Source organism: Lissotriton helveticus, chromosome 1_1, assembly GCF_964261635.1.
Source record: "Lissotriton helveticus chromosome 1_1, aLisHel1.1, whole genome shotgun sequence".
NCBI lineage: Eukaryota > Metazoa > Chordata > Amphibia > Caudata > Salamandridae > Lissotriton > Lissotriton helveticus.
Window position 1 is genome coordinate 1,389,611,955 of NC_136057.1, and position 26,240 is coordinate 1,389,638,194.

The window sequence follows — 26,240 nt, forward strand, 5'->3', positions numbered from 1 at the left end:
TCACTACTCTGCACTCTCTTCTCACTACTCTACTCACTACTCACTACTCTACTCACTACTCACTACTCTACTCACTACTCTGCACTCACTACTCACCACTCTACTCACTACTCTACTCACTACTCTACTCACTACTCTACTCACTACTCACTACTCTCCTCACTACTCCTGCACTCACTACTCTACTCACTACTCTTCTACTCTACTCACTACTCTACTCACTACTCTACTCACTACTCACTACTCTACTCACTACTCTACTCACTACTCACTACTCTGCACTCACTACTATACTCACTACTCACTACTCACTACTCTACTCACTACTCACTACTCTACTCACTACTATACTCACTACTCACTACTCAACTCACTACTCTACTCACTACTCACTACTACACTCACTACTCACCTCACTATACTCACTACTCTGCACTCACTACTCACTACTCTACTCACTACTCTACTCACTACTCTACTCACTACTCACTACTCTGCACTCTCTACTCACTACTCTACTCACTACTCTACTCACTACTCACTACTCACTACTCTACTCACTACTCTGCACTCACCACTCTACTCACTACTCTACTCACTACTCTACTCACTACTCTACTCACTACTCTACTCACTACTCTACTCACTATTCTGCACTCACTACTCTACTCACTACTCTGCACTCACTGATCTGCACTCACTACTCTGCACTCACTACTCACTGCTCTGCACTCACTACTCACTGCTCTGCACTCACTACTCACTGCTCTGCACTCACTACTCTGCACTCACTACTCTGCACTCACTACTCTGCACTCACTACTCTGCACTCACTACTCGGCACTCACTACTCTGCACTCACTACTCACTACTCTGCACTCACTACTCACTACTCTGCACTCACTACTCTGCACTCACTACTCACTACTCTGCACTCACTACTCACTACTCACTACTATGCCCTCACTACTCTGCCCTCACTACTCACTACTCTGCCCTCACTACTCTGCCCTCACTACTCTGCCCTCACTACTCTGCACTCACTACTCTGCACTCACTACTCTGCACTCACTACTCACTACTCTGCACTCACTACTCTGCACTCACTACTCACTACTCTGCACTCACTACTCTGCACTCACTACTCTGCACTCACTACTCTGCACTCACTACTCACTACTCTGCACTCACTACTCTGCACTCACTACTCACTACTCTGCACTCACTACTCTGCACTCACTACTCACTACTCTGCACTCACTACTCTGCCCTCACTACTCTGCACTCACTACTCTGCACTCACTACTCACTACTCTGCACTCACTACTCACTACTCTGCACTCACTACTCTGCACTCACTACTCTGCACTCACTACTCTGCACTCACTACTCACTACTCTGCACTCACTACTCACTACTCTGCACTCACTACTCACTACTCTGCACTCACTACTCTGCACTCACTACTCTGCACTCACTACTCTGTGGGATGTACGGACTACTTTACAGAGGGTGTTGTGGTTTCTCTCAGCAAGGATTTCTTTGCAAATTAATTGGCAAATAGTGAATTAGGAACCGCATTGTTACATTTTCAAACACTAATTAAAGACTACTTTGCAAAGAGGGCCGACATAAAGCAGTTTCGTCACTCAGCTGCTGCCAATGCAGTTTGCAGAATGTTGCTGCAGTGTGCATCGGGAGCAATCAGCTGTTGAGCACGTTATGCAGGCTTCAACAATAGGCATATTGTGCATTCGTTGCTAGTAGGGAGGCAGACTGCTCATGTGCGCCCCCTAGCAGGTTGTCGATGCACGCTACTTTTAGAGAGAGCACACTCAAATGGCATGATGTCCTCGATCATGACGACAGCAAACCGAGGCAAGCTGCCGAGGCGTTGTAAGGCATAGGCAAAATGGACACTTGCCCTGGGCCCCCAGTTATGAATCCCCCCTCTGGGATGGTGATCGATCTCTCTCTTTCTTTCTCTCTCTCTCTTGCTCTCTCTCTCTTGCTCTCTCGCTCTCTGTTTGTTTCTCTCAACTTCTCTCCTGCTCTAGTGGAATCTTTAGGATTTTTGGGACCTATGGCAATGCATATAACATCAGTTTTTATGTGATTCCATTTCTGAAAGTTGAAAATAGTTGAATTTTTTTTATCATTCTGCTCATTTCAGTTTGCACCAAATGAGTCCTAAATTCAACATTGTTCCGAACAGAGCGCCTCAAAATATAACTTAGTTGCCCAGGGCTACAAAAATCCCGGAGATGACGCTGAGCAGCATACATATTAAACATATATATCGTGGACACCTACCACTGAATTGACGCTCTGGGACAGACAGTGTTATTGAGCTCTGCTGTGGGCGTTAACTCCCGATAATTGCTCCCTTGCACCCAGAACGAAAGGCGAAGGCGAGTGATGGGCGTGCAAGTCTATTAGCCTAGGCTGTTATGTCCAGCAGACTCTGAGCTGTGAGGGTCACAACAATCGTTCTGTTCATTGCCACACTGCACACATTCCCACTGCCTTGTCTGCATAATGTCCCTGCTCTGCACTTCCGCGCCCCAGGAATGCCCCTTATACATGCAGACAACAGTTAATGCACGCATTTCATAGGTCTTTGATTGGCCCAGCCAGTCACGCAGTCCATCAGGGGTGCAAACGGATGTTTTCCCTTAGCTCAATAACAGCCTGGGGTAGGATTAAAGTCTAACACAGCCCTAACTCGAAGTCAGCCTCTAAACTACCGGCAGCACATTCCCCTGTTACTGCCCCCCTACCCACTGAGCTATTGCAGCTTAGTACAGTTGGATGTCTTTCTCTGGTGTGTGATTTCATTCTGCAGCTATAGATAAAGGGCAGTAGGCAGCATGCAGATTTTTATTAGGATCCTAATTTTTTTACTTCTGAAAATATGCAAATGAATGCAGATTTATGCTGGGGGCGGAGGGGAATCTGGGTAGAGGCTGAACATGTACAATAGGGCCAAAAGAGACACACTGTGTCGTTTGAAGGTCAAACTATGTGAACTAGAGCATAAGGACCAGCGAGGAGGAATGGATTAAACACATTCTTTTATTTCGAATGCAACATCTAGTAAAAATTTCTAAACGTAAAACTACTTGCAAGGACATGTTCACCTCTTTAATCATCTTGAGGTTGAATGTGGACTTTACTAGTTATACATTAATCGTTCCTTTTCAAAGCAGCACTTAAGAACAAGGTTACACGACGCCCGCCCGGAGGCGGCATCTGCACTGCAGAATGGTGAACGCGCACACAGCATCTGGATTCCATTACAGCACCTCCTTGACAGCTCCTAATTGATATTTATGACGGCCGTGCGCGAATCCGCCGAGAATATGCCAACATGGCCGCCTAATGCCCTATGGCATCAAGACTACTACAAAAACAGCACCGCGACGACCAATCAACATTCAGATAAGAAAAAACTAAGGAATGTGTCTTTCCCGGACCCCTAAAGAAACTTTTTTTTTGTTTTTATAACATAAGAGCTCGGCGCTCCGCCTCCCCTGCTGACGCAGGGTTTGACGTAGCCCGAGCCCTAAAAAGGGCCAAGCTACAACCCCGACAGACTCAACCCTGAACAGGAAACAAGTGTGATATGTTCAGGCCGGCCGAATATCGCACGGTCGCCTTAGTGTCTCGGTGGAGGTCTTCTAAAAAGGAGACTGTGTCCCTGTCCACCCCCAGGGAAAGAAGAATCTGCCACAACTTCCCTCTGTTGACACAATCATAGGCGGAGGAAAGGTCCATAAAGGGCAAGAAGATGGTACCAGAACGGGCTACTGTATACTTATTCAATAACCTAAAAAGGTTTAGATTTTGGTCAATAATGGAGCGGCCAGAACGGAAACCACATTGGGATGTTATTGTCTAGAGCCCAAGAGGATAACCTGTCCAGTAGGATCCGTCCAACCACTTTAACCACTGAGTCCAACAGGGATATAGGCCTGTAACAATGGGTACTATCCCTGTTCCCCTTTTTAAAAACCAGGACAATAAGGTAGGTGGCCCAAGAAGCCGGAGAGCTAGACCTCGCAGCTGCATTGATGATGACGGTTTAAAGTGGTTGTCAGGGCAAGACTGGTTTCTCGTACTCCTTCAGGAAAAAATTCCAATCAAACAATAGTTAATTTTGTTGGTTGTTTATAAAGGTGTTGTCACTCTATCCGAGAGTGTGAAACAAACAAATTGACAGCCAACACGTGTTTCACCCCTTCACACGGCCATCTGGCATGGGGCTTCCTCAGGGCGTTGCGATAATATTGATGGAGTTGAGTCGTCTGTGTAAAGTCCTGTAGTTTCTTGTAATATCGGGTGTAATGCCGGTCCGGTCAAATTCAGTCTATAGGTGTGGTTAACCTCACCTACAGACCGAATTCAATGACTTTGAACCTTGTCTACATTTTAGGGGGTTAGGGTTTTCCCCCTGTCAATGGCAAGTATCACAACAAGATTTTTTGCTCAATAAACGGCCAGTAAGGGATCGGGACCTTTTTAACCCTTCTCTCACAGAAGCATTAATGATGGAGGTACGCAAGGAAGCCCAAAACTCCATATCATACAGGTAAAGATCAGGAGGGATGCCATCAGGTGCGTCATACCAGCAGTTCCTTGCCTCACTCCTTTTCCGTAACAGACCGGACTGTATCTTCCGTCCCCCCCCCTCTGGCAGTAAAAACTGGACCGTAGAGCACTCAAACATACCCTCAAAATGGCTGACCCAATCATTCTCCGCAATCTGTGCATCCAAGACATTTGGCGTCTCTACTCCCAAGAATGGGCTGTTGATAATGCTCCAAAATCTGGCACTACTCTTAATGGTTGAGGCTTCCATGAGCCTACCCCAAGCTTCCTCCATCAATGCCTCCCTGTGCTTGCTAAGGGCTATCTTATAATCATTTTTTCGTGCTTTAACTAAGACACTATTCCTGGGGGTGGCATGCAGAGCTTTCCCGAGTCTCCTAGCGGCCAGCAAGCATTCTGGGCTAAACCATCTGGGTGCCCTTACTTGTTGGCTTTTCGGAGTGGTAACCGTTAGTAGCACAGTGACAGAGCGAGAGATAGATTCGAAGGCGCCGAAGATAATCTCGTCCTGCTGTGGCTCTATGCCCCGACATGTCTGAATCTCGTTCAGACACCTATCCCAGAAGGTCTCAAGCAAAAAGCCATGGATAATCTGTGCCCATTTAAGCCTTCTCCCTCCAACTGTAGGCTGTAATATACCTTCACTACTCCTACTTAGACCCAGTACAGGCCAGCTAGCTTTAATACACAGCTGATTGTGATTGCTATAGTTACAGGCTATAATAGAAAAGTCTGAAATCAGGAAAAATAACGGAGTGGAAACTAGATTAAAATCAATGAAGGACCTAACCCTCTGAAGGTGGGGATTAAGTTCCTCAGAACACGATCTGTTTTACCCATAGTTTAATTTTTTTTAAAATTTGTTTATTAGTTTCAGTCAAAGCAATGGCATCAAAGAACCAAGTTCTATTACAATGAAACAATAGTAAACAAACCACCCCAAACCCCCCCACACACCCCTTAGGCAGGAGAATCAGAGGTCCTGGGCATTAACAAATTACATGTGATTCAATAGCTACACATATGCAACAGTAATAACAATGACGGCATTATACAAATTCCCCCAATCGGGTTACCGTTGAAAATTCCTAGGGCAACACCATTAGTAAAACATGCAACTTGGATGGCATGTGAGACCAAATCGGGAGCAGCTAAGTGAACACATTGGAGTAGTGCATTGCTTATCCCCATAGCTGATTAAAGGTCCACATCACAGACTAGGGAATTTAGTTTGTCCTCATGTCCACTATGTTCAAAGTGTGCATCAGCCGCGCGAGGACAGAGGGAACATCCATTAGCCCCAAAACCCTGTGACCTTAAATCCACATTAGGAAGGACATTAAAATCAGCCAGCAAAACGACATTACAGGTGGAGCGGGACGAACCGTTAAAATTAGTCATTAAAGTGCCCAATCGTGTGATGTTGCAAACCTCAGGGAGGGATTAATTGGAATTGTAAAAATGTAAGAGCAATAAACTGCAAGGCCCTAGGGGAAATAGCAAGGCCTGCAGACATGGATTATCTGTGTTCAGGTCCACGATACCAACTCTTATCTTGAGTGAGACAAAAATTACGAGACACCCCTTGGGTTGTCCAGCCCTCCTGGGGGGTTTGGGAACGTTGAATGACTTTAATCCTTCCAGAAAAAAAGAAATGTCAGTGGCCCAGGTCTCTTGCAGGCATATGATGTCATACTTTTGAAAAGAACAATGCCACTCTGGATCTGTGAACTTACTGGCCAAGCCGGCTATATTCCGAGAGATCAGATTACAAGAGTCAATGTCCTTGGTGTGGCTACTGGGATTGTGTTGTTCCGGCTGATGCGAGATGTCCAGTTTTAGGGAAAGGGCTTTGGGAATCGTAGACACTTACCCTTCGATTAAATCACAGTTGTCGAGGAGCCCCAGCGGTGCAAATGTGTTAAATAATGGAAAAGGTGAGGAAACCTGGGGCCACTCGTAAAAAGCCAGGCTGAGTGGTTTCCTGGTGTGCCAAGAATTAAGAAATGTGGCGGTAGGTGAATGATAACATTTAGGCCCTGGAGCTGTGATCCCGGTCCGCTGTTAACAGGGAAGAAGGCCTCCCGGCCTCCTAACCCTGTCCTGGGGGTTAAGTCACTCCAATGACTAACCTCTAGGCTGGTGGAATCTAGAGGATGAGCCCCCACATGTGTATCATCCATAGGGAATAGGTGTGTGACGGTGCGAGATGTGGGGCGGGCTGTTGAAAGATGCTACTAGGATGCATAATTTGGGCCTTGTAGGCCTCCCCTATTACTGTTGATGAAATAGACTGGCTTTGACTCATGTGGACGTTACTGATCAATGGAACACAATTGCTCGACCTGGCTGTGAGATTTTTTTTTACGGAGCTTTATATACAGCAAACTTGACCCGGAGGTATTGGGTATCAGAGCGCTTTACATAGCACCAGTTGCATTACATAAGGACACATTCATTTTTGTTAGGCACGGTAGGTTGGTAGTCTTAATAAATTGGGACCAGTTGGAAAATTCCCTCTCAATAGATAACAAGCGTTCTTTGTTAGGTTCCAGTTTAGAGACCAAACCGTCAAGTAGAGAGCTCACAAAGGCTTCCAGCATGGCGGTCAGCTCATCTTTCGAGGGGGGTATTGCTTCCTGGGTGAAATCAAACTGTCCACTCTAAGGCGTTTTGCCCTAGCCCCAGGGTGTAACACTACGCTTGACCCCAGGTCCAGTCCCCCCATGAGACTGCCCCTCCTGGGTGTCTGCTCGGGTTTTTGCTTGATTGAGGACGGGCACCCCACTGCCTAACACAGGCGCTGGGATTGACTGTACCCTGCCTGTCCTCCCCTTGGCAGTCTGGGATTCGTCTCTCCATATTTTACTTGGACCTTGGTCGGGATGGTCGAGGGGGGGAAAGGGTCTACTAGCTCCACCAACTCAGTAGTGCACCGTGAAAGAGATCTTCCACTTGCGGGACTAGCGTTGGTTTACCGGGCAACGTGAAAGGTGTCGTGCCACCAGCTCAATTTCCTTTTCAAGGACCCCCGCCGCTCACTGAAAAAACAGTCCATAGTTCTGATAGCCGGAGCTGCGTGGATTACAGCAGCTGTCTTGCGCTTCCCCATGATGCCCGCTGTATGAGGGATGTATTACTATAAGAGCCCCTCAAATCAGGTGTCCCATGGCTTGTCTGAACTGAAGTTCAGTTGAAAAGAAAAAAAGCAAAGTTAAACAAAAAGAAAAACCGATTCGCGAGGCATATGCGCTGGCGTACCTGACGTAAAATAAAAAAGGAGAGTACTGAAGACCTCTTTGTTCCTCTACCCCACAAACTACCCAGGGCAGTCCAGAAACCACGTTGAAGAAAGTAACAATGGTGCCCCTATGGGGCTTACTTTGTGACAAAGCGGTCTCTGAGCTCAGGTCCAAATGAAGACTGACCGTAGGAAGGTCAAGAACCTTTCTTGCTGCTCGCTGCTAGTCTATTACTGCTGCTCCGAGATGTAGACAGGTATAGGTGGGGGGTCCCCAGTTAGAAAATCCAAGGGGTAGGCCCAACCAGCCTCTTCCTGGCACAGATGGGCCCGCCCTTAGCCCGGGCACATCCTGCGCCGCGGGAGCCCAGCAGCGCTTAAGTGCAAGAGTGGCGTGGGTGTGTCTGCAGGCTCCTCCTGTAGCCCACCGTGGTTCTGGGACACCCAGTTCCCAAAGCAGGAAAACAGTGGTACTTATCACTCTCCTGTGCCGTGGAAGTCCAGCAGCGCTTAAGAAAGCGAGCGATGCGGGCGTGGGTGGGTCTGCAGGCTCTTCCTGTGGCCCACCGTGGTTCTGGGGCACCGAGTCCCCAAAGCAGGAAAACGGCAGTAATTAAACCTCTACTCTTCGAACTTTGACCTGCCTCCACCAACATCTTCCGCCTCCTCACTCCCCCCGTCACAAATTCCGACCACTGGATCCCCGCTTGGGACCCGCTCACCATGCAGAGTACCACTGACATCATGCACTCCGTCCATTCAGGGGTACCCATGAACACCTGTCCACACCAAATGCTAAAGCTCTGCAACAAGATCATCAGCAACAGGCTCACAGCCATCTCCAACACATCTATCACCTCAGCCACCTTCCCAGATGAATGGAAACACACGGAAGCCTAACCCCTCTTCAAGAAACCGTCCGCTGACCTCAAAGAGCTTAAAAACAACATCACATATACCTGCTCCCCTTTCTGCCAAAGTCCTTGAGAAGGCCATCAACCACCAACTCACGGAATACCTTGAGAACAAAGATATCCTGGACACTTCCCAACCGAATTCCGCATGAACGACAACACAGAAACCACTATGATTGCAACAACTGACGACATCAGAACGCTCTTAGACCATGGGGAGAAGCTTCTGCCCTGATCCTTCTCAACCTCTCAGTAGCTTTCGGCCCTGTGTCCTACCACACCCTGATAAAGAGTCTTCATAAGATCGGACTCCATGAGGAAGCCTTCAAATGGTTCGCATCGTTCCTCACTAGAAGAACACAGAGAATCCGACTCCCACCTTTCACCTCCGAGTCCAAAAACATCATCTGCTGCGTCTCTCAAGGTTCATGCTTCTGTTTAACATCCACTTGACCCCCCTGACCAACATCATCAGAAAACACGGATTGAACATTATGTCCTAAGCAGACAACACCCATCTCATCCTCTCTCTATCCAAAGACCCTTCCACCACGAGAGCCAACATCCACCTGTGCATGACCAGCATCGCTAAGTAGATGCAAAGCGAATGCCTCAAGCTCAACACAGAGAAGACTGAAATACTGATCTTCGGGAACAACACCTCCCTGTGGAACTGAATACCCTTTTTGTTGCGGGTGGGTCAATACTCAAGGTTTGGACCTTCCTTTCCCTCTTTCGAAAATTTGTAGTAAAGGATGAGTGCATCCTCCCTCTCATATACTGTATTTGGTAATGCATTAGTTTCAGTGTATTCCACAATGTAGGCGTTCCAGAAGCAACTTGTACATTTTTGCAGTTGTAAGTTTTATTCACAATGAGTTTTATGGAATGTAGCCCAAGTCTACCATCGCAACTGATTATTGTGGAAAATATATATAAGGAATCTAGACAACTGCATTTTCCCTTGTATGTATAAGCCTTGAATAAGCCCCAAGCGAATGGGCCATAAGGGAGCAAAACACGTGGGCTACTTTGGGCTGCTCTGGTACTTGTTACAGTGTTGATTATTCTAACAGTGATGGATTGGGGGAAATTCTCCTTGTGAATAAAACTCACAACTGCAAAAACGTACAACAAGTTGCTTTTGGATTTATTTTTCACTCATCCTTTTCTGCAAACCTCCCTGTGGAATGACTCCTGGTTGCCTGTTGAACTGGGACCCTCTACCATCCCCACAGACCACGCCCAGAACCTCTGCATCATCTTGGACCAGCCCCTCACCATGAAGAACCAGATCAACGCAGTCTCCTGCACCTGCTTCTTCATGATGCGTATGCGTAAGATCTTCAAATGGCTCCCTGTCTCCACTAGACGCGCCGTCACTCAAGCCCATGTCGCTAGCCGCCTGGACTACAGCAATGTACTCTACACAGGAGTTACCACACACCTCCTGTAGAGACTGCATACTCATCACAATTTAGTGGCCAAACTCATCCTTTACCTCCAAAGACAGACCCACATCACCCATCATCTGAAGAAACTCCACTGGCACCCCGTCCAAAAGAGATGCTAATTCAAGATTCTGACTCACACCTCAAGCCCTGCATAACTGTGGAACAGCATATTTCAACCATCGCCCGAGCCTCCACCATCCCTCCAGACTCCTGCTTTCCGCCTCCCTCTCCCTCGTTCACACCACGCATCCTCCGAAACAACAGTGGAGGATGCTCCTTCTACCTCGCTGCAAAATGCTGGAACAGCCTCTCACTCCACCTTGGGACTTCACTCTCTCTTCAGGAGTTCAGAAGGGGACTCAAGACCTGGCTATTCAACTGAAGCCACCAGAGCAGCTTGGATCTCAGTGCCTGGTACCCTCATGGGTGATTAACTGCGTTTTATAAATCCGGTTTGATTGATTGATAAGCCAAAAACGTATTTGAGGCAAGTGAGAGACTTACCTCACCTAATAGCTCAAACGATTCTATTCTGTGGTATTGTAAGGCCTTTGTCCCCAAGCGCACAGTGACTACCTCTCAAGTAAGTATCCCGAGAAATCCTATCTCTTTCTTGGCAGCAGCTATCCTCCTCTGTATCTCCTGCTCTCTAACCCAAGTGTTGAGACTTCCTGGGCTCTTATCTCATTCACATTCTCACGAGTCGTTCATTCACGGGTGGGTTCAGCCAATCACTACACTAATCCCTGTCTCTGGGACTTAGACTGTCTCTGCACTGGACTTTCTACTTACATTCTCTGGGGCTGTAGCTTTCCAAATTCTGAACTCTAAATCTATTGTGGTTTGTGTTCTCTAAGCAGATTCAGCCTTCCATCCTTTCAGATGCTTTGCAGCAGTACACAGTGCTAACTAATTGCAGCAGTACAGGATGCTTACTAACATATTCCATTTCACACCAGTAGACCCAGGCCATCATCAAATTCCTGCCCACTGTGAACATGCTTTCGTAGGGTGACCAAGTGGCATGGGTGCAAATTCAGGACGGTGAGTGTAAAAATTCAGGACGAAGGGTCAAAATTCAGGACAAAAATTCAGGACAGATGGTCAAACTTCAGGACAAAATATGGCAACAAAAGGTACGTTTTATACACACAGAGGAGGTGGCGCAATAGTATACAAGTAAGTAAATAGGCAACCAACATAAGTACAAGTCAAAATAAGTTTATATTAGGTTGAGATACCGTGCACTTCACGTTTTTTAGGTCTCGCCTGAGCTAGCGCATGCGTTGCTCTGCGAGACATTTAGTAAGAGGGCTTTTAAAAGTCCTACCACAGTTTTTTGGCTGGCATAGAGCGTGTGGTTACACGCACAATGACGAGCAGAGGCGCCATCTGCCTTTCCTCTCTCGTCATGGTGCTCGCACATCGCACACCACTCGCCAGCCTGCTTACACTTTTGCCATCGCGCGCAGCACTTGTGGTGCTTTTTTTTCTTTTAGCGCGCGCACAGAACTCCTCTGCTTGTTTTCACGCACACACGCACCACTCGCATGCTTGTTTCCCTGATGCTCTGCTCCGCTGTACCCTTTTAGAAGCATGATTTATGTGGCCCGAGATTTGTTAATTGTTTACAGAGTGAAAGCTCTTTCTCTCCTTATCTTGTCTCTCCCTAGCTACGCAACCCCTCCCCTTATTTGCCTCCCCTTTTCTCCCTCCCTCCCTATCTTTCCTCACTATCATTCTACCTCTTACGCCATATCTTATCTTACCCTCCTCCCGCCTTTCTTCTTTCTCCTGCTCCGTTTTCTCCCTCCTCTCTCCGTTTCCCTAGCTGACATGTCTCCAAGCAGTGTTGTGAAAGCTTTAGTGATTCTCAGCTATGAAAACAGTTTAGTATCATGTTTTATCTCCTGTATATGTTTTATGTTCCCTTTCCTCCTTTGTGTGCCTCACTTGTTCCAGTCTTTTCTCTAGCGGTCTCTTCACACCTTCACACTCCCACACTCTTCCCCACCGTCAGCCGTCGCCTCTCACCCACTTTCTCTCCCCTCACCCCACTCCCCCGAGATGCCACCTCATCCCTGTGGGTCGCTGTGCGATTTCCATTCATCCTCCGCCAGGTTGGCATTAATTGCCAGCGTGTGCCAAATATCTTTGTAATTGGGAGCCTGCGTGCGACAGTGGCCTTGCTGCCGGCCCTCCCGCCCCCACCCCCGCAGGCCTCCTCTTCTGCCCTGCGTTGAATGAGGCTGCTCGCTGGATCCGCTCCAAAGCTCCTCCCCTCCCCTGGCGCCAGGTTCTATAATGAAGGCTTGTATGGAAGCGCTTAAGCGTGGACAAGGAGACCAGCTCTGCAGACAAGTCTGCGGTGTGGGACAGAGCTGCCCAGCCTGGTAACCCGCCATCTTGGTCGTCCTGTTCAGGAAATTACTGATGGGGCCTAGTGAAGCGAGTAGCCAAAATATTAAAAATCCCCCCACTTCGAACGAAAAATCTTATGGCACCATGCAAACTAAACAAGTCATTACCACAATCCTCAGAAGAGCTCTCTTGTCTATTCCATCCATGCATCTACCCATTCGTCCTTCCCTCTACTTGCTGATATCCACAATGTCACCTTTATATTCTGTCGTGTATTTAATCTTTAATCTTTCATCCATCATTCAGTCTTTCACCATTCTGTCCATTCACCCATCTATATCCAAACCTATGCATCCATCTCCAAGCCTATCCATCCATCACTCCTTTCACTCATCCATCCTTCCATACGTATACCCTTTCACTACATTCATCCTTGCACTCTAGCCATCTTCCCTTTCACTCATCCACCTACCCTTTCACTCAGCAATCCAATCATCCATCCTTTCTCTCATCCTTCCACCCAACCACTCATCCATCCATATACCCTTTAATTCACCCATCCACTCACTCATCCGTGCTGTCACTCATCCATCCATCCTCCCTTCCACTCATCCATCCATTCTTTTAATCATCCATCCACCCTTTAATTCTTTTATTCATTTATTTACCTTTTAATTCATTCATCCTTTCACTCATTCAGCCATATTTTCAGTCATCCATCCTTTTGCTCATCCATCCACCCACCCTTTCACTCATCCAATCCATCGACCCTCTTTTACTCGGCCATCCATCCTTTCACTCAGCCATCCACCCTTTCACTCATCTATTCCCACCCTTCCTTTCACTCATCCATTCCCACCACCCTCCCTTTCACTCATCCATTCCCACCCACCCTCCCTTTCACTCATCCATTCCCCCCCACCCTCCCTTTCATTCATCCATTCCCACCCACCCTCTCACTCATCCATTCCCACCCAACCTCCCTTTCACTCATCCATTCCCACCCAACCTCCCTTTCACTCATCCATTCCCACCCACCCTCCCTTTCACTCATCCATTCCCACCCACTATCCCTATCACTAATCCATCCTTGCATCCATTTGTGTACTTACCGATCCACCCGTTCATCCATCCATCCATTCATCCACACATTCACCCTTTCATCCACCTACCTTCCCTTTCATTCATCCATTTTTTCACTTATCCGTCCATCCACAATTGTATCCATCATCCTTCTAATCCCCCTTTCACTCACTCGACCAACCACCCACCCTTTCACATTAAGTTGAGCCCAAATCACGAACTCCACCCATGCCCCTGGCCTAGTGCTGAAATTGAAACAATTAAATCAGGGGCCTAAAGCTTTTTGAATGCTGGAGTGAAGGATACCCAAGCTCCCTGGTCTTGATTTCACCTCCTACATACATGCCAATCGACCCACTTTAGGCTGTAGAATCCTGATTCTTAAAGCAAATTGTGATTTCATTTTAACGGTCTCCTGCCTGAAATTGCCTCTGCTTCAATAGAAGTCAATGGGGAAAATGCGTTCCCCCGATTTGCTTATCTAAATCGCCACTTTCCTTTACTTCAATGGTGGCAAATACGCTCATACCTCTTTATACATCCACCTTACACTTCTGCCTCTGTATCTCACGCTTACAAATTATTTTTCATCCCTCCTTTCTCCCTGGTCATTGTATTCCAGACGTTAGGGCGGGGTCATCCTGCTTAGCGTCACTGTCTTGGAGGAGTGTTTATAAGTGTTTAGCCATGCAACAGTTGGTGTTGTTGCATCAAGGATATTCTGCTGCATAACTAATTACTTAAAAGGTCCCAAAAGCGAGACCTATTGGCTCTGCCAATGCTTGTTCAGTATGCGCGCAGCTTTGAGCAACTGTGCAGGTCTGTTTGTTGTATTTCATAGGAATTAAGAATGTTGAAGCTCTAGGTAATGGCAAAGCTAGCACATATTTTGGCAATGCCGGTTATCAAAATAAAACAATTGATAAAAGCATCCTTCTTAATATTTTGCAATAAAACTTTTACAAACATCTTCTTACAACCAACCTTGCACCATTTCCCCAAGGAATTCCACTTACAGTACTCCAGTAAATCAAGACCTTTTGTTTGCTCTCTTTCATCCTAATTGTGGAGATAAACGCGCTGCTATACTACCTTGATCTTGAAGCTATTTTGGCCAGTGGGATTTGCTGAAACTTTCAGTGATAGGACAACTTGGCAAAGATGAATGAAAGAAGCGAATGTTGGCAGTAGTTTTACATGCAATAGTGAAATCATAGGCAAACTATAAAATGGATATGCAGCTCATGGGGCAGATAAATATATTGGATCCACGGGTAGAGAAATGGCACTTGACGGTGAAACTTTTTTTGCATTACCTTTTAGATGCAGAAATAAATATGCAAAGAAAGCAGCACTTCTGTAAACCTATTGCATCTCAGGTGTTTCAAAATTGTGTATGTGTCCTAATCTGTTAAGCTTGTGACTTGCTTTCAAAACAATATAGCTTTTTTTTGTTGCTTCCCTTAGTATAAAACATCTGTGAGATAGCATGCCTTCTTACATTCACGTTCACAACATAGCACTTCATTGTCTCATTTAAAGTAGGACATCCAAACCGAGAAACTCAAGATAGCCACAAGAAGCAAGTCAGGGAGATCAATGAAGGGGGGGGCATGGGCAGTGAGCCAATATAATATAGCAAACATTTCGAGAAAAGCCTCCCCATGTGCAGTTACAGCAGAAATAAGAAATCTTTCACGCCAGGCAGCGTAACAAAGTCAGCAATTAACACCCATTTCGGATTCAAGCAGCCTTTACATGTGCAGATTAACTACTTGCCCGCATTTCCATTTCTTTTAAGCAGCCCGGCCCCCTGGCTTCCCCTCCCACTGAACCACTTCACAGGAGGCCCCACTCCCTTCTGCTGAGCCATCTCAACTTCTGAAAATACTTGTCCTTTAGCACCAAGGCTAAAATTATGGACAAATGCCATCCATGGAAACTTCCTTCTCGGACAACGGACATTATGGTAAATTCACGGACAGTCCGTGAAATTTACGGATGGTAGGTCACCCTGTGCCTGCGGCATTTCAGGGGCACAGGCATTCTGCCACATATGAGATGTCCTTCCTACCTACCACCAGCAGCCTCTGCTTTGACAAACTGAGACTGACATCAACTTCTCGAGTCTCCCTTACACAGTCCTCATGTAGATACCAGAGCTAGCAGAGAGCACCAGTTTTCCAAGGCTCAACACCTGTTGGCAAGCCAAGGAGATGCAAATGGGAGTGTGAGAAGGAAGGAAGGTGGTAGAAGACGGGGTATCAAAAATATGTTGTGACTTGTCATGGTTCTGTGCATCCTCTCCATAGTTCCCTGCTGCTCAGCCAGTGTGTGTGCGTGAGGTTACAGAATGTTGACGAGTGCCTGGGTGGTGTGAATGTCAGTTGGAGAGAGGAGGTCTGAGCAGCAAGGATGCTGCTCCTGGTGGGGCATTACTTGTAACTAAGCTGAATAAACCTACATCCTATACCATGCAAGGATCAATCTTCATTACAACACTGGCGACAACTGGAAAACAAATCTACCCGGAAAAGAAGTTCAAGAGAAAGTCTGGTGCCAAAACAAAGAAGAATTCGAATTTTTATGAGGAGAAGAAAAAGGCCCTGAAAGGCCAGCCAGTATCTTTCTCAACAGACATCCTGCAGTCAGCAGAAGACACAACGGAACAGTGCTTGAGTGATTCTCTGCGTGCACACCATGAGATAGCCAGGCAAGTGATGGTCGCCAGTTTGTGGGTGTGCCCTGAAATCTACAGTGATAGCAGTTTTCAAGCTTATCATGCTGTTGGCTTGCGCGCATGTGTGCTGTTATGCTGGGACTTATCATAAGGGATCTGATCAAGGTGTGGCAGTGTGAAGGAAAAGGAATATTAAAACGGAGGAATCCGTATGGTGCCGCTTTCTTGTTCTGAATTGTTGTCTGGTTTGCTGAGTAGCTCCGCTACTTATTCTTCTAGGGAGGTCATGGAATAGCTGATCTGTTCAGGAAGTGTTTTGGGAGGAAGACAAGAGTGCCGACCTAGCAAATAAGAACAGTTTGAGTGGTGTCAGACGACCTGGCTAATGACTACAGTTCAAGTGGTGTGAGAACTAGAGCGCCAACTTTACACAGGGGGCTAAGTTAATGATATCCATTTGAATGAGAGAAAAGGTACTTTGACGATGAGTTCGGGTGAGAGGTCGCTCACCATAAACAAGTATTTTGGGTTCGGGTGAGATCTCGCTCCCCAGCTTGAGCTACCTGCTCAATGACAATTAGATTTAATGCTTATTTATTTAGATATGCTGTCAAGCTGTGGTGATGCTATGTCGAGTATGCTATGCAGATTTCTATTAGCATCTCTGGTCCTGATGTGAGACTGTGTTTTGAGTATCCCTGGTCCTGATGTGAGACTGTGTTTTGAGTATCCCTGGTCCTGATGTGAGACTGTGTTTTGAGTACAAGACGATGTGTGTTCTGTAAAAGAATCTGGTTGAGGCGAATGTGTAATGGGTGTCCCCAATGTGTGCGCAATTGAGGGTGTGATTAAGTCCCAGTTTCTGCCATGTGTTTTATGTGGATGCAACAGAGCGTATAAGATGTCGCTGGCCCTGCCATGCATGCTGTAGAGGGTATGAGAAGTCACTGGTTCTACCATGCGTTAGTATGTGTGATGTGGTGTATCCTTCCTAGGGGGTTAAGGATGTAGGGGCATGTGCGTTATGCCCTAATGTTGTGTAACCTTCCTCGGGGTTAAGGATGTACTGTGTGTGTGGTAATGGTGAATTGGATGTATCTGCAGATGTTTTGTGAGTTTAGTATTGATAGGACTGATTGATTGTTCCTTCCATATTTTGTCCTTTTGATTGATATTTAATCGAACGAGTATTTATGGGACTAGTTGATTGTTTATTTACACTTTCAATTGTTACTTCAAGGGAGGGAGATGCGTTGTGACTTGTCCTGGTTGCTGTGCATCCTCTCCATAGTTCCCTGCTGCGGGGGTGGGGGGAGGCATGGGGGGGAGAATGAGAGAGAGATGTGAATGTCAGTTGGAGAGAGTGAGCTGAGCAGCAAGAATGCTGCTCCTGGTGGGGTGTTACCTGTAACTTGTAACTAAGCTGAATAAACCCACATCATATAACCTACACGAATCTATCTTTATGCCAACAAAACCTACAGCCTAGAGCTGAAGAACTTCTTCCTTGTAGTTTGGCCTTTGAGAGACCCTATATTTTGCAATGAAACTTTTACAAACATCTTCTTACAACCAACCTTGCACCATTTCCCCAAGGAATTCCACTTACAGTACTCCAGTAAATCAAGACCTTTTGTTTGCTCTCTTTCATCCTAACTGTGGACATAATCGCGCTGCTATACTACCTTGATCTTGAAGCTATTTTGGCCAGTGGGATTTGCTGAAACTTTCAGTGATAGGACAACTTGGCAACGATGAATGCAAGAAGCGAATGTTGGCAGTAGTTTTACATGCAATTGTGAAATGGTAGGCAAACTATAAAATGGATATGCAGCTCATGGGGCAGATACATATATTCATTTATAAATATATCCTTTTGCTCCCCCCTTTTCTGGACCTTCAACCTAAGGATGACCATGCTGACAAAGCCTAACCAGTATTTCTTTGCTGTTCGCAGATCAAGTTGAAAGAAGAGAAGGAGAAAATTAAATATGACATTGAACAACTGCGCCAGATCCTCAGCGAAAATGAAAAGACAATGAACAATAGACTTGAAGAGATAGAAAAGAAAATTACCAGAGTAGAAAATGCAAATATAGCCAAACTGTCCAATCAAATCACCTCTCTCAATGTCCTGATAACTGAGATACAGAAGAGGTTTGAGGAGCCTGCATGGGGACTTCTGAAGGTGAGACATTGTTGGGTAAATAGTATACAGTAAAGACGTAATAGAGTCTTGTGGCATGTGCACCATTACATGTATGAGATGATCACTCAATTTCCAGACAGGGTGAATTCATAGTGGCCTCTTCTGTGTTGATAGAAACATCACAAGGCCCAGTTTAGATCAACTCTGTGTATTCTAAGAGCCAAAAAGAATAACATTGCACAGGGAGGTTGTGATTACAGTTACACTTTAAATGCAAATAATACATCACAGTATGATGTATAGCCTCCCCACAGTGTCACATGAATGCCAGAAATTCAGCCAAATATACAGGTTAGTTGTGCATACAGCTTTGCATGCAGTGCAGTAATTCATTACAACATACTCTTTAATCCTATCTACAATGCTCCTGCATGGCAATAATGTGTTCATAATCTACAGGCACGTTCATGTTATAGTATCAGGTGCATGCTAACACATGGGAGTGAAGAAAGAGGTATTTAGAATGCTAGAGAATGGTACATGGGCGATAAATAGGGGGCTATATGGTGGTATGTCAGAATATCACCGACATAAATATCGTGCTACAAAATATTGTAGCCAAAATACTGATTACCAACCAAAATGTTGTCATGGTAAGTATATGCTCGTAAGTAGAAGTATAGATTCACTATTCTTAACTACACAGCGATGCATCTTGAACAAAATGTACACACACACACATATGTTGTCATATACAAAGAGTTGAGTATACCAAGTGTATACTTACTATATATAACGACCATGACAATATGTTTGTATTCAATATGTTTGTGACAATATTTTCCCCATGATTTTCTGGTATTGCACCGTACATGTAAATGTAAATGTGCTGGACTTGTAAAGCGCACAGCTGCCCGTAAGCGTCCCGGCGCTTGCTTAGGGAACCCGTCCTGGTATTCCCCTGTGAGAAACCCCGGCAGGGTGTCCACAAGGTGAAAGCCAGGCATCCCGCCGCGAGGGGCCGTAGTGGAGATTAAGCAAGCTATTGCCCAGAGTCGCAGAGTGTGACCCCGTGAGTTGAGTAGGCACCAGAGCGAGAATTGTCGAGTCCGTGGAATTTTGAGCCCGAGACCCGCCGAGGCGGGGAATCGAACCCTGGTCCACGGTCGATCTCAGCTTCCGGGTCTGCCGCCTCTAACCACTGAGCCACGCTTCTCTACATGGGCATTATTTAGTATGTTACTTGGAGTTGAACACTCCTGGATGCCACACAATCTGGGCTCTCAGTGGGTGATAACACCTAAAACATTTATAGAGTGTCTTTTTTTAATGGATGGAAATATTTCAAAAGCATTATATTTTGCGAAATTCATAGTGTGCTTTTGTCATTTGACTCAATTTAAAATACCACAAACAGTGCTGCATTATTTTTTATTTTGCAAGTAGTATTTTACCAGATAGCAAATGGAGTTGGCATGGCGAATATATAAAACAACTAAAATAACCCTATAACAATGGTCAAGATCAGCAATCTTTGCAGTACAAAGAACAAGAACACGTATCATACCCAACATCTGGTGTTAAAAACGATTTATACTTGTCTCCAGGATAAAAAACTATAAGTGGATTACACTGCCACTATGGCTCTAACATTAGAAGAACACGAGTGTCAAAAAAAGTAGCATTTTGCGTACAAGGGGGTGGGGTGAAATAGAAGGACATGGGGGGCGACTATGGAAGGCAGTGCAAAGAAGCTTGTAAATGATGGTTAAGGTATGGAAAATAAGTGCTAAAGTATGGTGTCAAGAAAAGGATTGGATTGATAAAGTTTATATAACCCCTTCGATGCTCATGACGAGCTCAGCTCGTCATGCAGTACACTGGTCGTGTGCTTATGACGAGCTGAGCTAGTCATGAACAATGGATTTACAGATCATTCAGCACAGGAGGAAAATTTCCTGTAGCATTGAAGGTGTTATGAGGCAAATAAGGAGGCAGCCTATAGCAGAGATAGATTGTGGAGAAAGTCATGAGGTAAGGAAAGGGAGATGAGAACATGAAGTGGTTCAGGGACAGAGGATGACATACATTAAAAAAACACAGGTATTTACAATGCCAGTAGGTCTGGTGATGGCTGCCAGCCTTTTGGCTTTGTCAGTCCTTGTTTTGATTTGTGATGAGTTTTGCCAAACATTATTGTTGGCGAAGCGGCCAGACCCTCATCTATTTAAAGAAATTTAGATGCAAGAAGAAAACATATTTTTTGGGTCTGAAAAGCTCTGTCACTAAAGGGAAATTATTTGTGGGTGGATGTGCTCCTTGTGAAAAAGCAGAACACCATCACTCCCTGTCAAATTATCCAATGGGCAGGGGTGGCTGGTAAGGAACAGTGGTGGGGGGTGACAAAGGTGGGGGTAGAAAGTAAAAAAAAATTAAAAACGTACCTGCTGGTCGCGTTGCCAGCCGCCGCCGCCTCTCTTTGTTGCAGGGGGAGCACCCAGGCTCCCTAAGCCAATGACAACGCTGCGATGGATTGGTTCCCCTAAGTTTTCCTGAGCCAATCGCAACGCTGCATTGTAGCGTTCTGATTGGTGCGCTCAGATGCGCTCTGATTTAGCGGAGGAGCCACCCCCTGCCAATGGGTGAACTGCTGTATGCTGTAGCGGGATAAAGAAAAATTTAAATGACACAACAGCAAACCAATAGATGACGAGGGCTGGCTGAAATAATCCCTACTAAGTAAGATTATTATACATATCATTTTGGTAATTTCAAAAAGTCTTGGTCAACACCACACCGTGAAACTGTGTGTATCAAACGTTAGGAAGTTGTTACTAGACCTGATAACTTGTGTCCTCCCTTCACCCCTTTCTTTTTGTTTTTCTTTCTATCACCCTTTTTCTTGTTTTCATTAAATCACGCCAGGTGGGGTTAGCTAAGCATATATTTCGAAGTACATGTTAACAGTGTTGTACAAACTACGAATGGCTAACCTTGTAACAGAAATGCTAATGTCTTTGCTTATAAAATAAATAATAATAAAATACTTTGAAATAAAAAAAAAAGATTTCAAACAGGTATCATGTAACATCATTGAGGATATTGGCTTGTGCTTTGCAGTGTGACTCCATTCAGAATATCAAACCGTGCTATGTCTTGTGACCCAATTCAGCGTATCAGACTGTGGTCAGATTGCAGTGCGTCACGTGACCCCCGTCAGAATATCTGAGACTATGCTGGGAGGCGTGACCCTATTAGACTATCATAGACTGTGTAAGGAGGCTTGGGAGTGGTGGCCAATGTTCCCTCAGTAAAAATAGTTACAAGTATTTAACAAAGATTGAATTTCTCAACCTCTTTTAGACTCATGACTTTTCATAATTTATCATCTTCTGTGGAAACTGATTCTCTTGTGTTTCCCTCTGTTTTGCAGGATGTCAGAAGCATTCTAAGCAGGTAAGGCTGGTTTATTGTGTTCTGTCTGTTTAAAGCAGGTTGGCTGTACAAAGGCCACTGCTGCGGTCACACAGATCCTCTCTTTCTTATGAAATATGATAAGAGCACTTCATACATATTTAAGTAGCATATCTCAGGTTGTTAGAACCACTCCTTTCGCTTGAAAATCCCAAATCAATATGTATGCGTTTTATCTATTATTTGAAACCCTTGGTGTAATGGAAGAGAACATTAGTCATTCATGTGTGCACAAGGTCCTCAGAAAATGAGTTGGGTCCTCAGAAAACTTCTATAATCCCTCAGAAAACTTCTGTATTATATTGAGTCCTAGGAAAGCTCCACAAGCCCACATAAAACTCAATGACATCCATGTAAAACCCACTCAACGTTTCTTTCCTTAAATTCAGAATATTTGAAAAAGTCCTTTAAACTTGCTAACACCCATGCCAATCCTCGAATGCCCCTCTAGTGCTTAGAAATATCATTGGACTTTTCAGAAAACCTTACCCCGTCCACAGTAACTCGCCTCACCCTTTAATAAGCTTGCATTCAGTTAGCCCCAAGATTCTAGACTAATGTGGAGAAATGGTCATCTCTCTAACATTATAAACTGCTCATGCAGCACTGTAAATTAAGGACCAAAACTTTTTTTCCAGATAATACATTCTACATACTTTCTGCAATTCAGGAATTGCCTTGGACGCACATGTCACCCACAGAGTGTTAACATGGCGGCATCTGAAATTTATAACGTTTTTCCTAACTTCTGATTCCTCTGCAAACCCAAATATCCCATAGGCCCTTCTTTTTATAATTCACAGCAATTTTTCTATTTATTTATCTTTTTTTTAAAGGTTTTATATAGCGCAAACATGACCCATTGGGGTATCAGAGCGCTTGTAGTACATTTGCCATTTTACACGTGCTAAATTACATGTTGACCTCGATTCCATGCAATGCTCTGATCTTGTAGTACATTTGCCATTTAACACGTGCTAAATTGCATGTTGACCTCGATTCCATGCAATGCTCTGATCTTCCATTTTATTTAATCGCACTTCCATTTTGTGCTGCCTTGCCCTGTAGTTACACTTTAGCAGTAACATAAACATGTTTTTCACGTAAACCAGTACAAGTGGGTTTCGAGGAATCTCGTGAGGATGCCTCGTGAGGTTATGTTGTACCTTCAGTGTATTTTCGTACATTCCATACTTATCTCTAGGACAGAGGAAGGATGGCCGTGCAAAGCTCCATGGCCGTAGATAGGGAAAGGAATGTATTTTGCCTCGGCACAGCACAAACAGAATCTGGCCAGGTCTGTCTGGGCGGGTCTGATGCAGAGATGGGGCCAGCACCTGTGAATAGATGGGCGAGAGCGCCTGCTAGAGGCTTCTCGAACAGGTTGATTTAAACTATAAAAAGCGGTGTCTGTGGGGTGGTGCTCTGGAACTCAGTCTTGGAGTGGACGCACCCGTGGGACAACTTTGGTGCCCGAAGAGATTACTCCCTGAGCCCCGGTCTACGGGTTCCCGACTTGGTGTTCATTGCTTGGCCAGGGATGTTGAAGTCTCATGCTGTGCTGCAAATGAATCTGGTGAGGTGCTTTGTACATTAACTGTTTATATACCTGTATTCACAGTTTCATATTTATGTATATAGTGTGGTGTATTCATTGTCTTTTGCCTTTCACTCAGTGCCTAAGAATTTATTAGCTTCAGTGACTTATTGCCTTTGCCTACAATATTAATAAAACTAATTTTACGGGGGCGTGGCCGGGCAAGATGGCTGAGCAGACGTGACCTGCTTCGGCTCCCGGTCCGCGCAGCGCTTGGCGAGCCAAACTGGCGGCGAAACTGCATGGAATCGCTACTGCGGACTATCCCCAGACGGCGGAAGTCCTGAGGCATAAAAGAGTGGCACTTTGAGGAACTATTTGGGCCCCGGGAGCTTTGGATTGCTGGATACAGGGGCGGCGAGCGGCCCCGGGCTCAAGATGGCGGCCAGCACGTAATCCGGCGAGACAGCCAGGGGCACCGATCGGCAGTCTCTGTGGCGGCTGAGGGGAGCGCTGGCGCCACGGAGGCAGTGGAGGACTGGAGGGTGAGTCCCTGGCGTCTGCACAGGCCTGCACTTTCTCTAAAAACGCTCCGGAGGCAGACAAACCGGTTGCCTGACCTCAAGATGGCGGCCGGTGGGACACCCTGAGATGGCGGCGGACCTCGTGGGGCTCCGGGCTCACCCCTGCGGGCCTGGAGCTGCCCCAACAGAGTACCAGCAGTGGGGCGATGAGAAACGTGAACCACAGACAGCGAAAGGGCTGATAGACCCAGTTGGAGATGTCCGAGACTTTGCCAGGCAACTACTGCAACGAGGGAAGGCTGAGGAGGGCTACATAGGCTGGAACCTGGAGGCCGCGCGCCTAGAAAGATCCCCCCCCCCACGCCATCGCGACGGTGCGGAGAGGCGCATACAGACTCCGGTGGAGGTTAGTCCTGATGTTGCGTTTCTCAGTCTGAGGGGAGTCTGCGCATCGCTGTTCCCTGCTGCACTACAGGCCTCCTCCTGAACCTACGTTCAATGTAGAGGGGGTGCTCCACCAAATTAAGAGGCGGCCGAGTGGTGTGGGTACACTTCCTTATGCCTCCGAAGAAAGGCGCAAACAAGGGAACTGGCAAGGTATCGGACTTTTTTACTACCACTGATAATCGGCTGGCTCTCAGAGGCAATACTGAGAAGACCGCCATGGCCATTTCCAAAGCGGATCTCCTATCCATGTTTAAGAAATTCAAATCTGAACTGCGCAATGAGATTCATCAGGACATTAAATCTTCTATTGACCAACTACGCTTGGATTTGTCGGAACGCTTAGCCTCTCTCCAAAATGATGTGGACTCCGTGGGCACCAGAGTTCTCGATTTAGAAACACAACACCAAGAGCACAAGCAAGCGGTGGGTGAGTGTCAGGTGGACATCCAATCCCTTAAAGAACCGCTCCAGAAAGCGCAGCTGAAATCTGAAGACCTGGAAAACCGCGCTCGGCGGGAAGAACATTCGCGTCAAAGACCTGGAAGAGGGCGCAGAGGGGCCAGACCTGGAGGCCTTTTTGGAGGGCCTCTTTGCGGAAGTCCTGAGCCCCACGGTGCTCAAGATAAAACAGGATAGAGTACACAGAGTAGGCCCCCCTAGAGGGGCGAACGGAGGAGGCCTCGTGATATCCTGGCAAAATTCCACTCTTATAAAACCAAGGAGGCGGTCTTACAAGCAGCTAGGGCAAAGGAGTCCATCGCCTTTCAGAATTTCTCTTGCGCCATCTTCCAGGATGTCGCTCCTTCTACGCTGGAACGCAGACAGACGCTGCGGCCTATTACTACCAAACTCCAGGAAGACGGGATCAAATACCGGTGGACATATCCTTTCGGCCTCAGTTTCGAACTCCATAACAAGCGGCGCCACATCACTGACTTGAAGGATGGCCTGCACCTCCTGGGCTTACCGACGGAAGAGGGAGACTCCTCGTCTGGTTCTCCTGGCGACCCTCCAGGGGGTGCGGCTTCCAGCTCGGCCTGGTCGCAGAACACAAGAAGGGGGAAACGCTGAAGATGAGGTGATGTCACGGGGTTTGTCTACCACACAGGTATCAGTGACACAGCCCTAAGCTTTACCCTCTCGTAGAGGTGGCGAGCTAGATTGCCCTTCCTCTCAGTCTGGTTTGTGCCGGGGCAACCGGGGACTTGCACGCTAGGATGGGTGTTTGCAGCTGCAGTGTCTGGGACAAACTGTGAGTGCCTTATGTTTCGTAGATTCCTTATTGAGATATCGCTACAGTGCTGTGCGGACTGGGTCCCAGGACCCGTTGCCCCCACGAGTCCATGCGGGGCAGATTTGCCCCACGCTACGACAGACCAATGGTTTTAGAGTATTAATTTGGTTTCTTGTTTCGTTGAGTTTTGCGGGGGTTGGGCGGTGGGGTGGGAGGGATGGTGGTGACTGTACTGTTTTGATCTTTCCTGTCAGGATTTGTGCATGGGGTCGTGGGGAGAGAGGGGGGGGGGAGAGGGGCAGTGGTGGTCTCAGCTTTGACAATCTTTGGGAGAATCTAGGCACTTTAAGTCACCCGGGTCTCTTCCTGCACCCATGGGTGAGGGATTGGGGAGTTAACACGGTGGTCGTTTGGGGCATATTGGTTAGACTGTCAAAGAGGAGGTACATGGGTCCCGCATTGCAATGCCGATTACCGTAGGTACTTGGAATGTCAAGGGGCTTAACTCCCCTCAAACGCCAGAAAGTATGG

At 46.4% G+C, this 26,240-nt stretch overlaps 1 protein-coding gene across 1 annotated transcript in view; it reads left to right on the forward strand.

Moving 5' to 3' along the window:
* LOC144773099 (E3 ubiquitin-protein ligase TRIM39-like) overlaps positions 1 to 26,240 on the forward strand; it is a 120,731-nt gene that overhangs the window by 59,421 nt on the left and 35,070 nt on the right. Inside the window, exons 3-4 of the mRNA XM_078657919.1 lie at positions 18,302 to 18,532; positions 21,927 to 21,949. Of these exons, the coding sequence (XP_078514045.1) occupies positions 18,302 to 18,532; positions 21,927 to 21,949 (254 nt within the window). The remainder of the gene's footprint in view (positions 1 to 18,301; positions 18,533 to 21,926; positions 21,950 to 26,240) is intronic.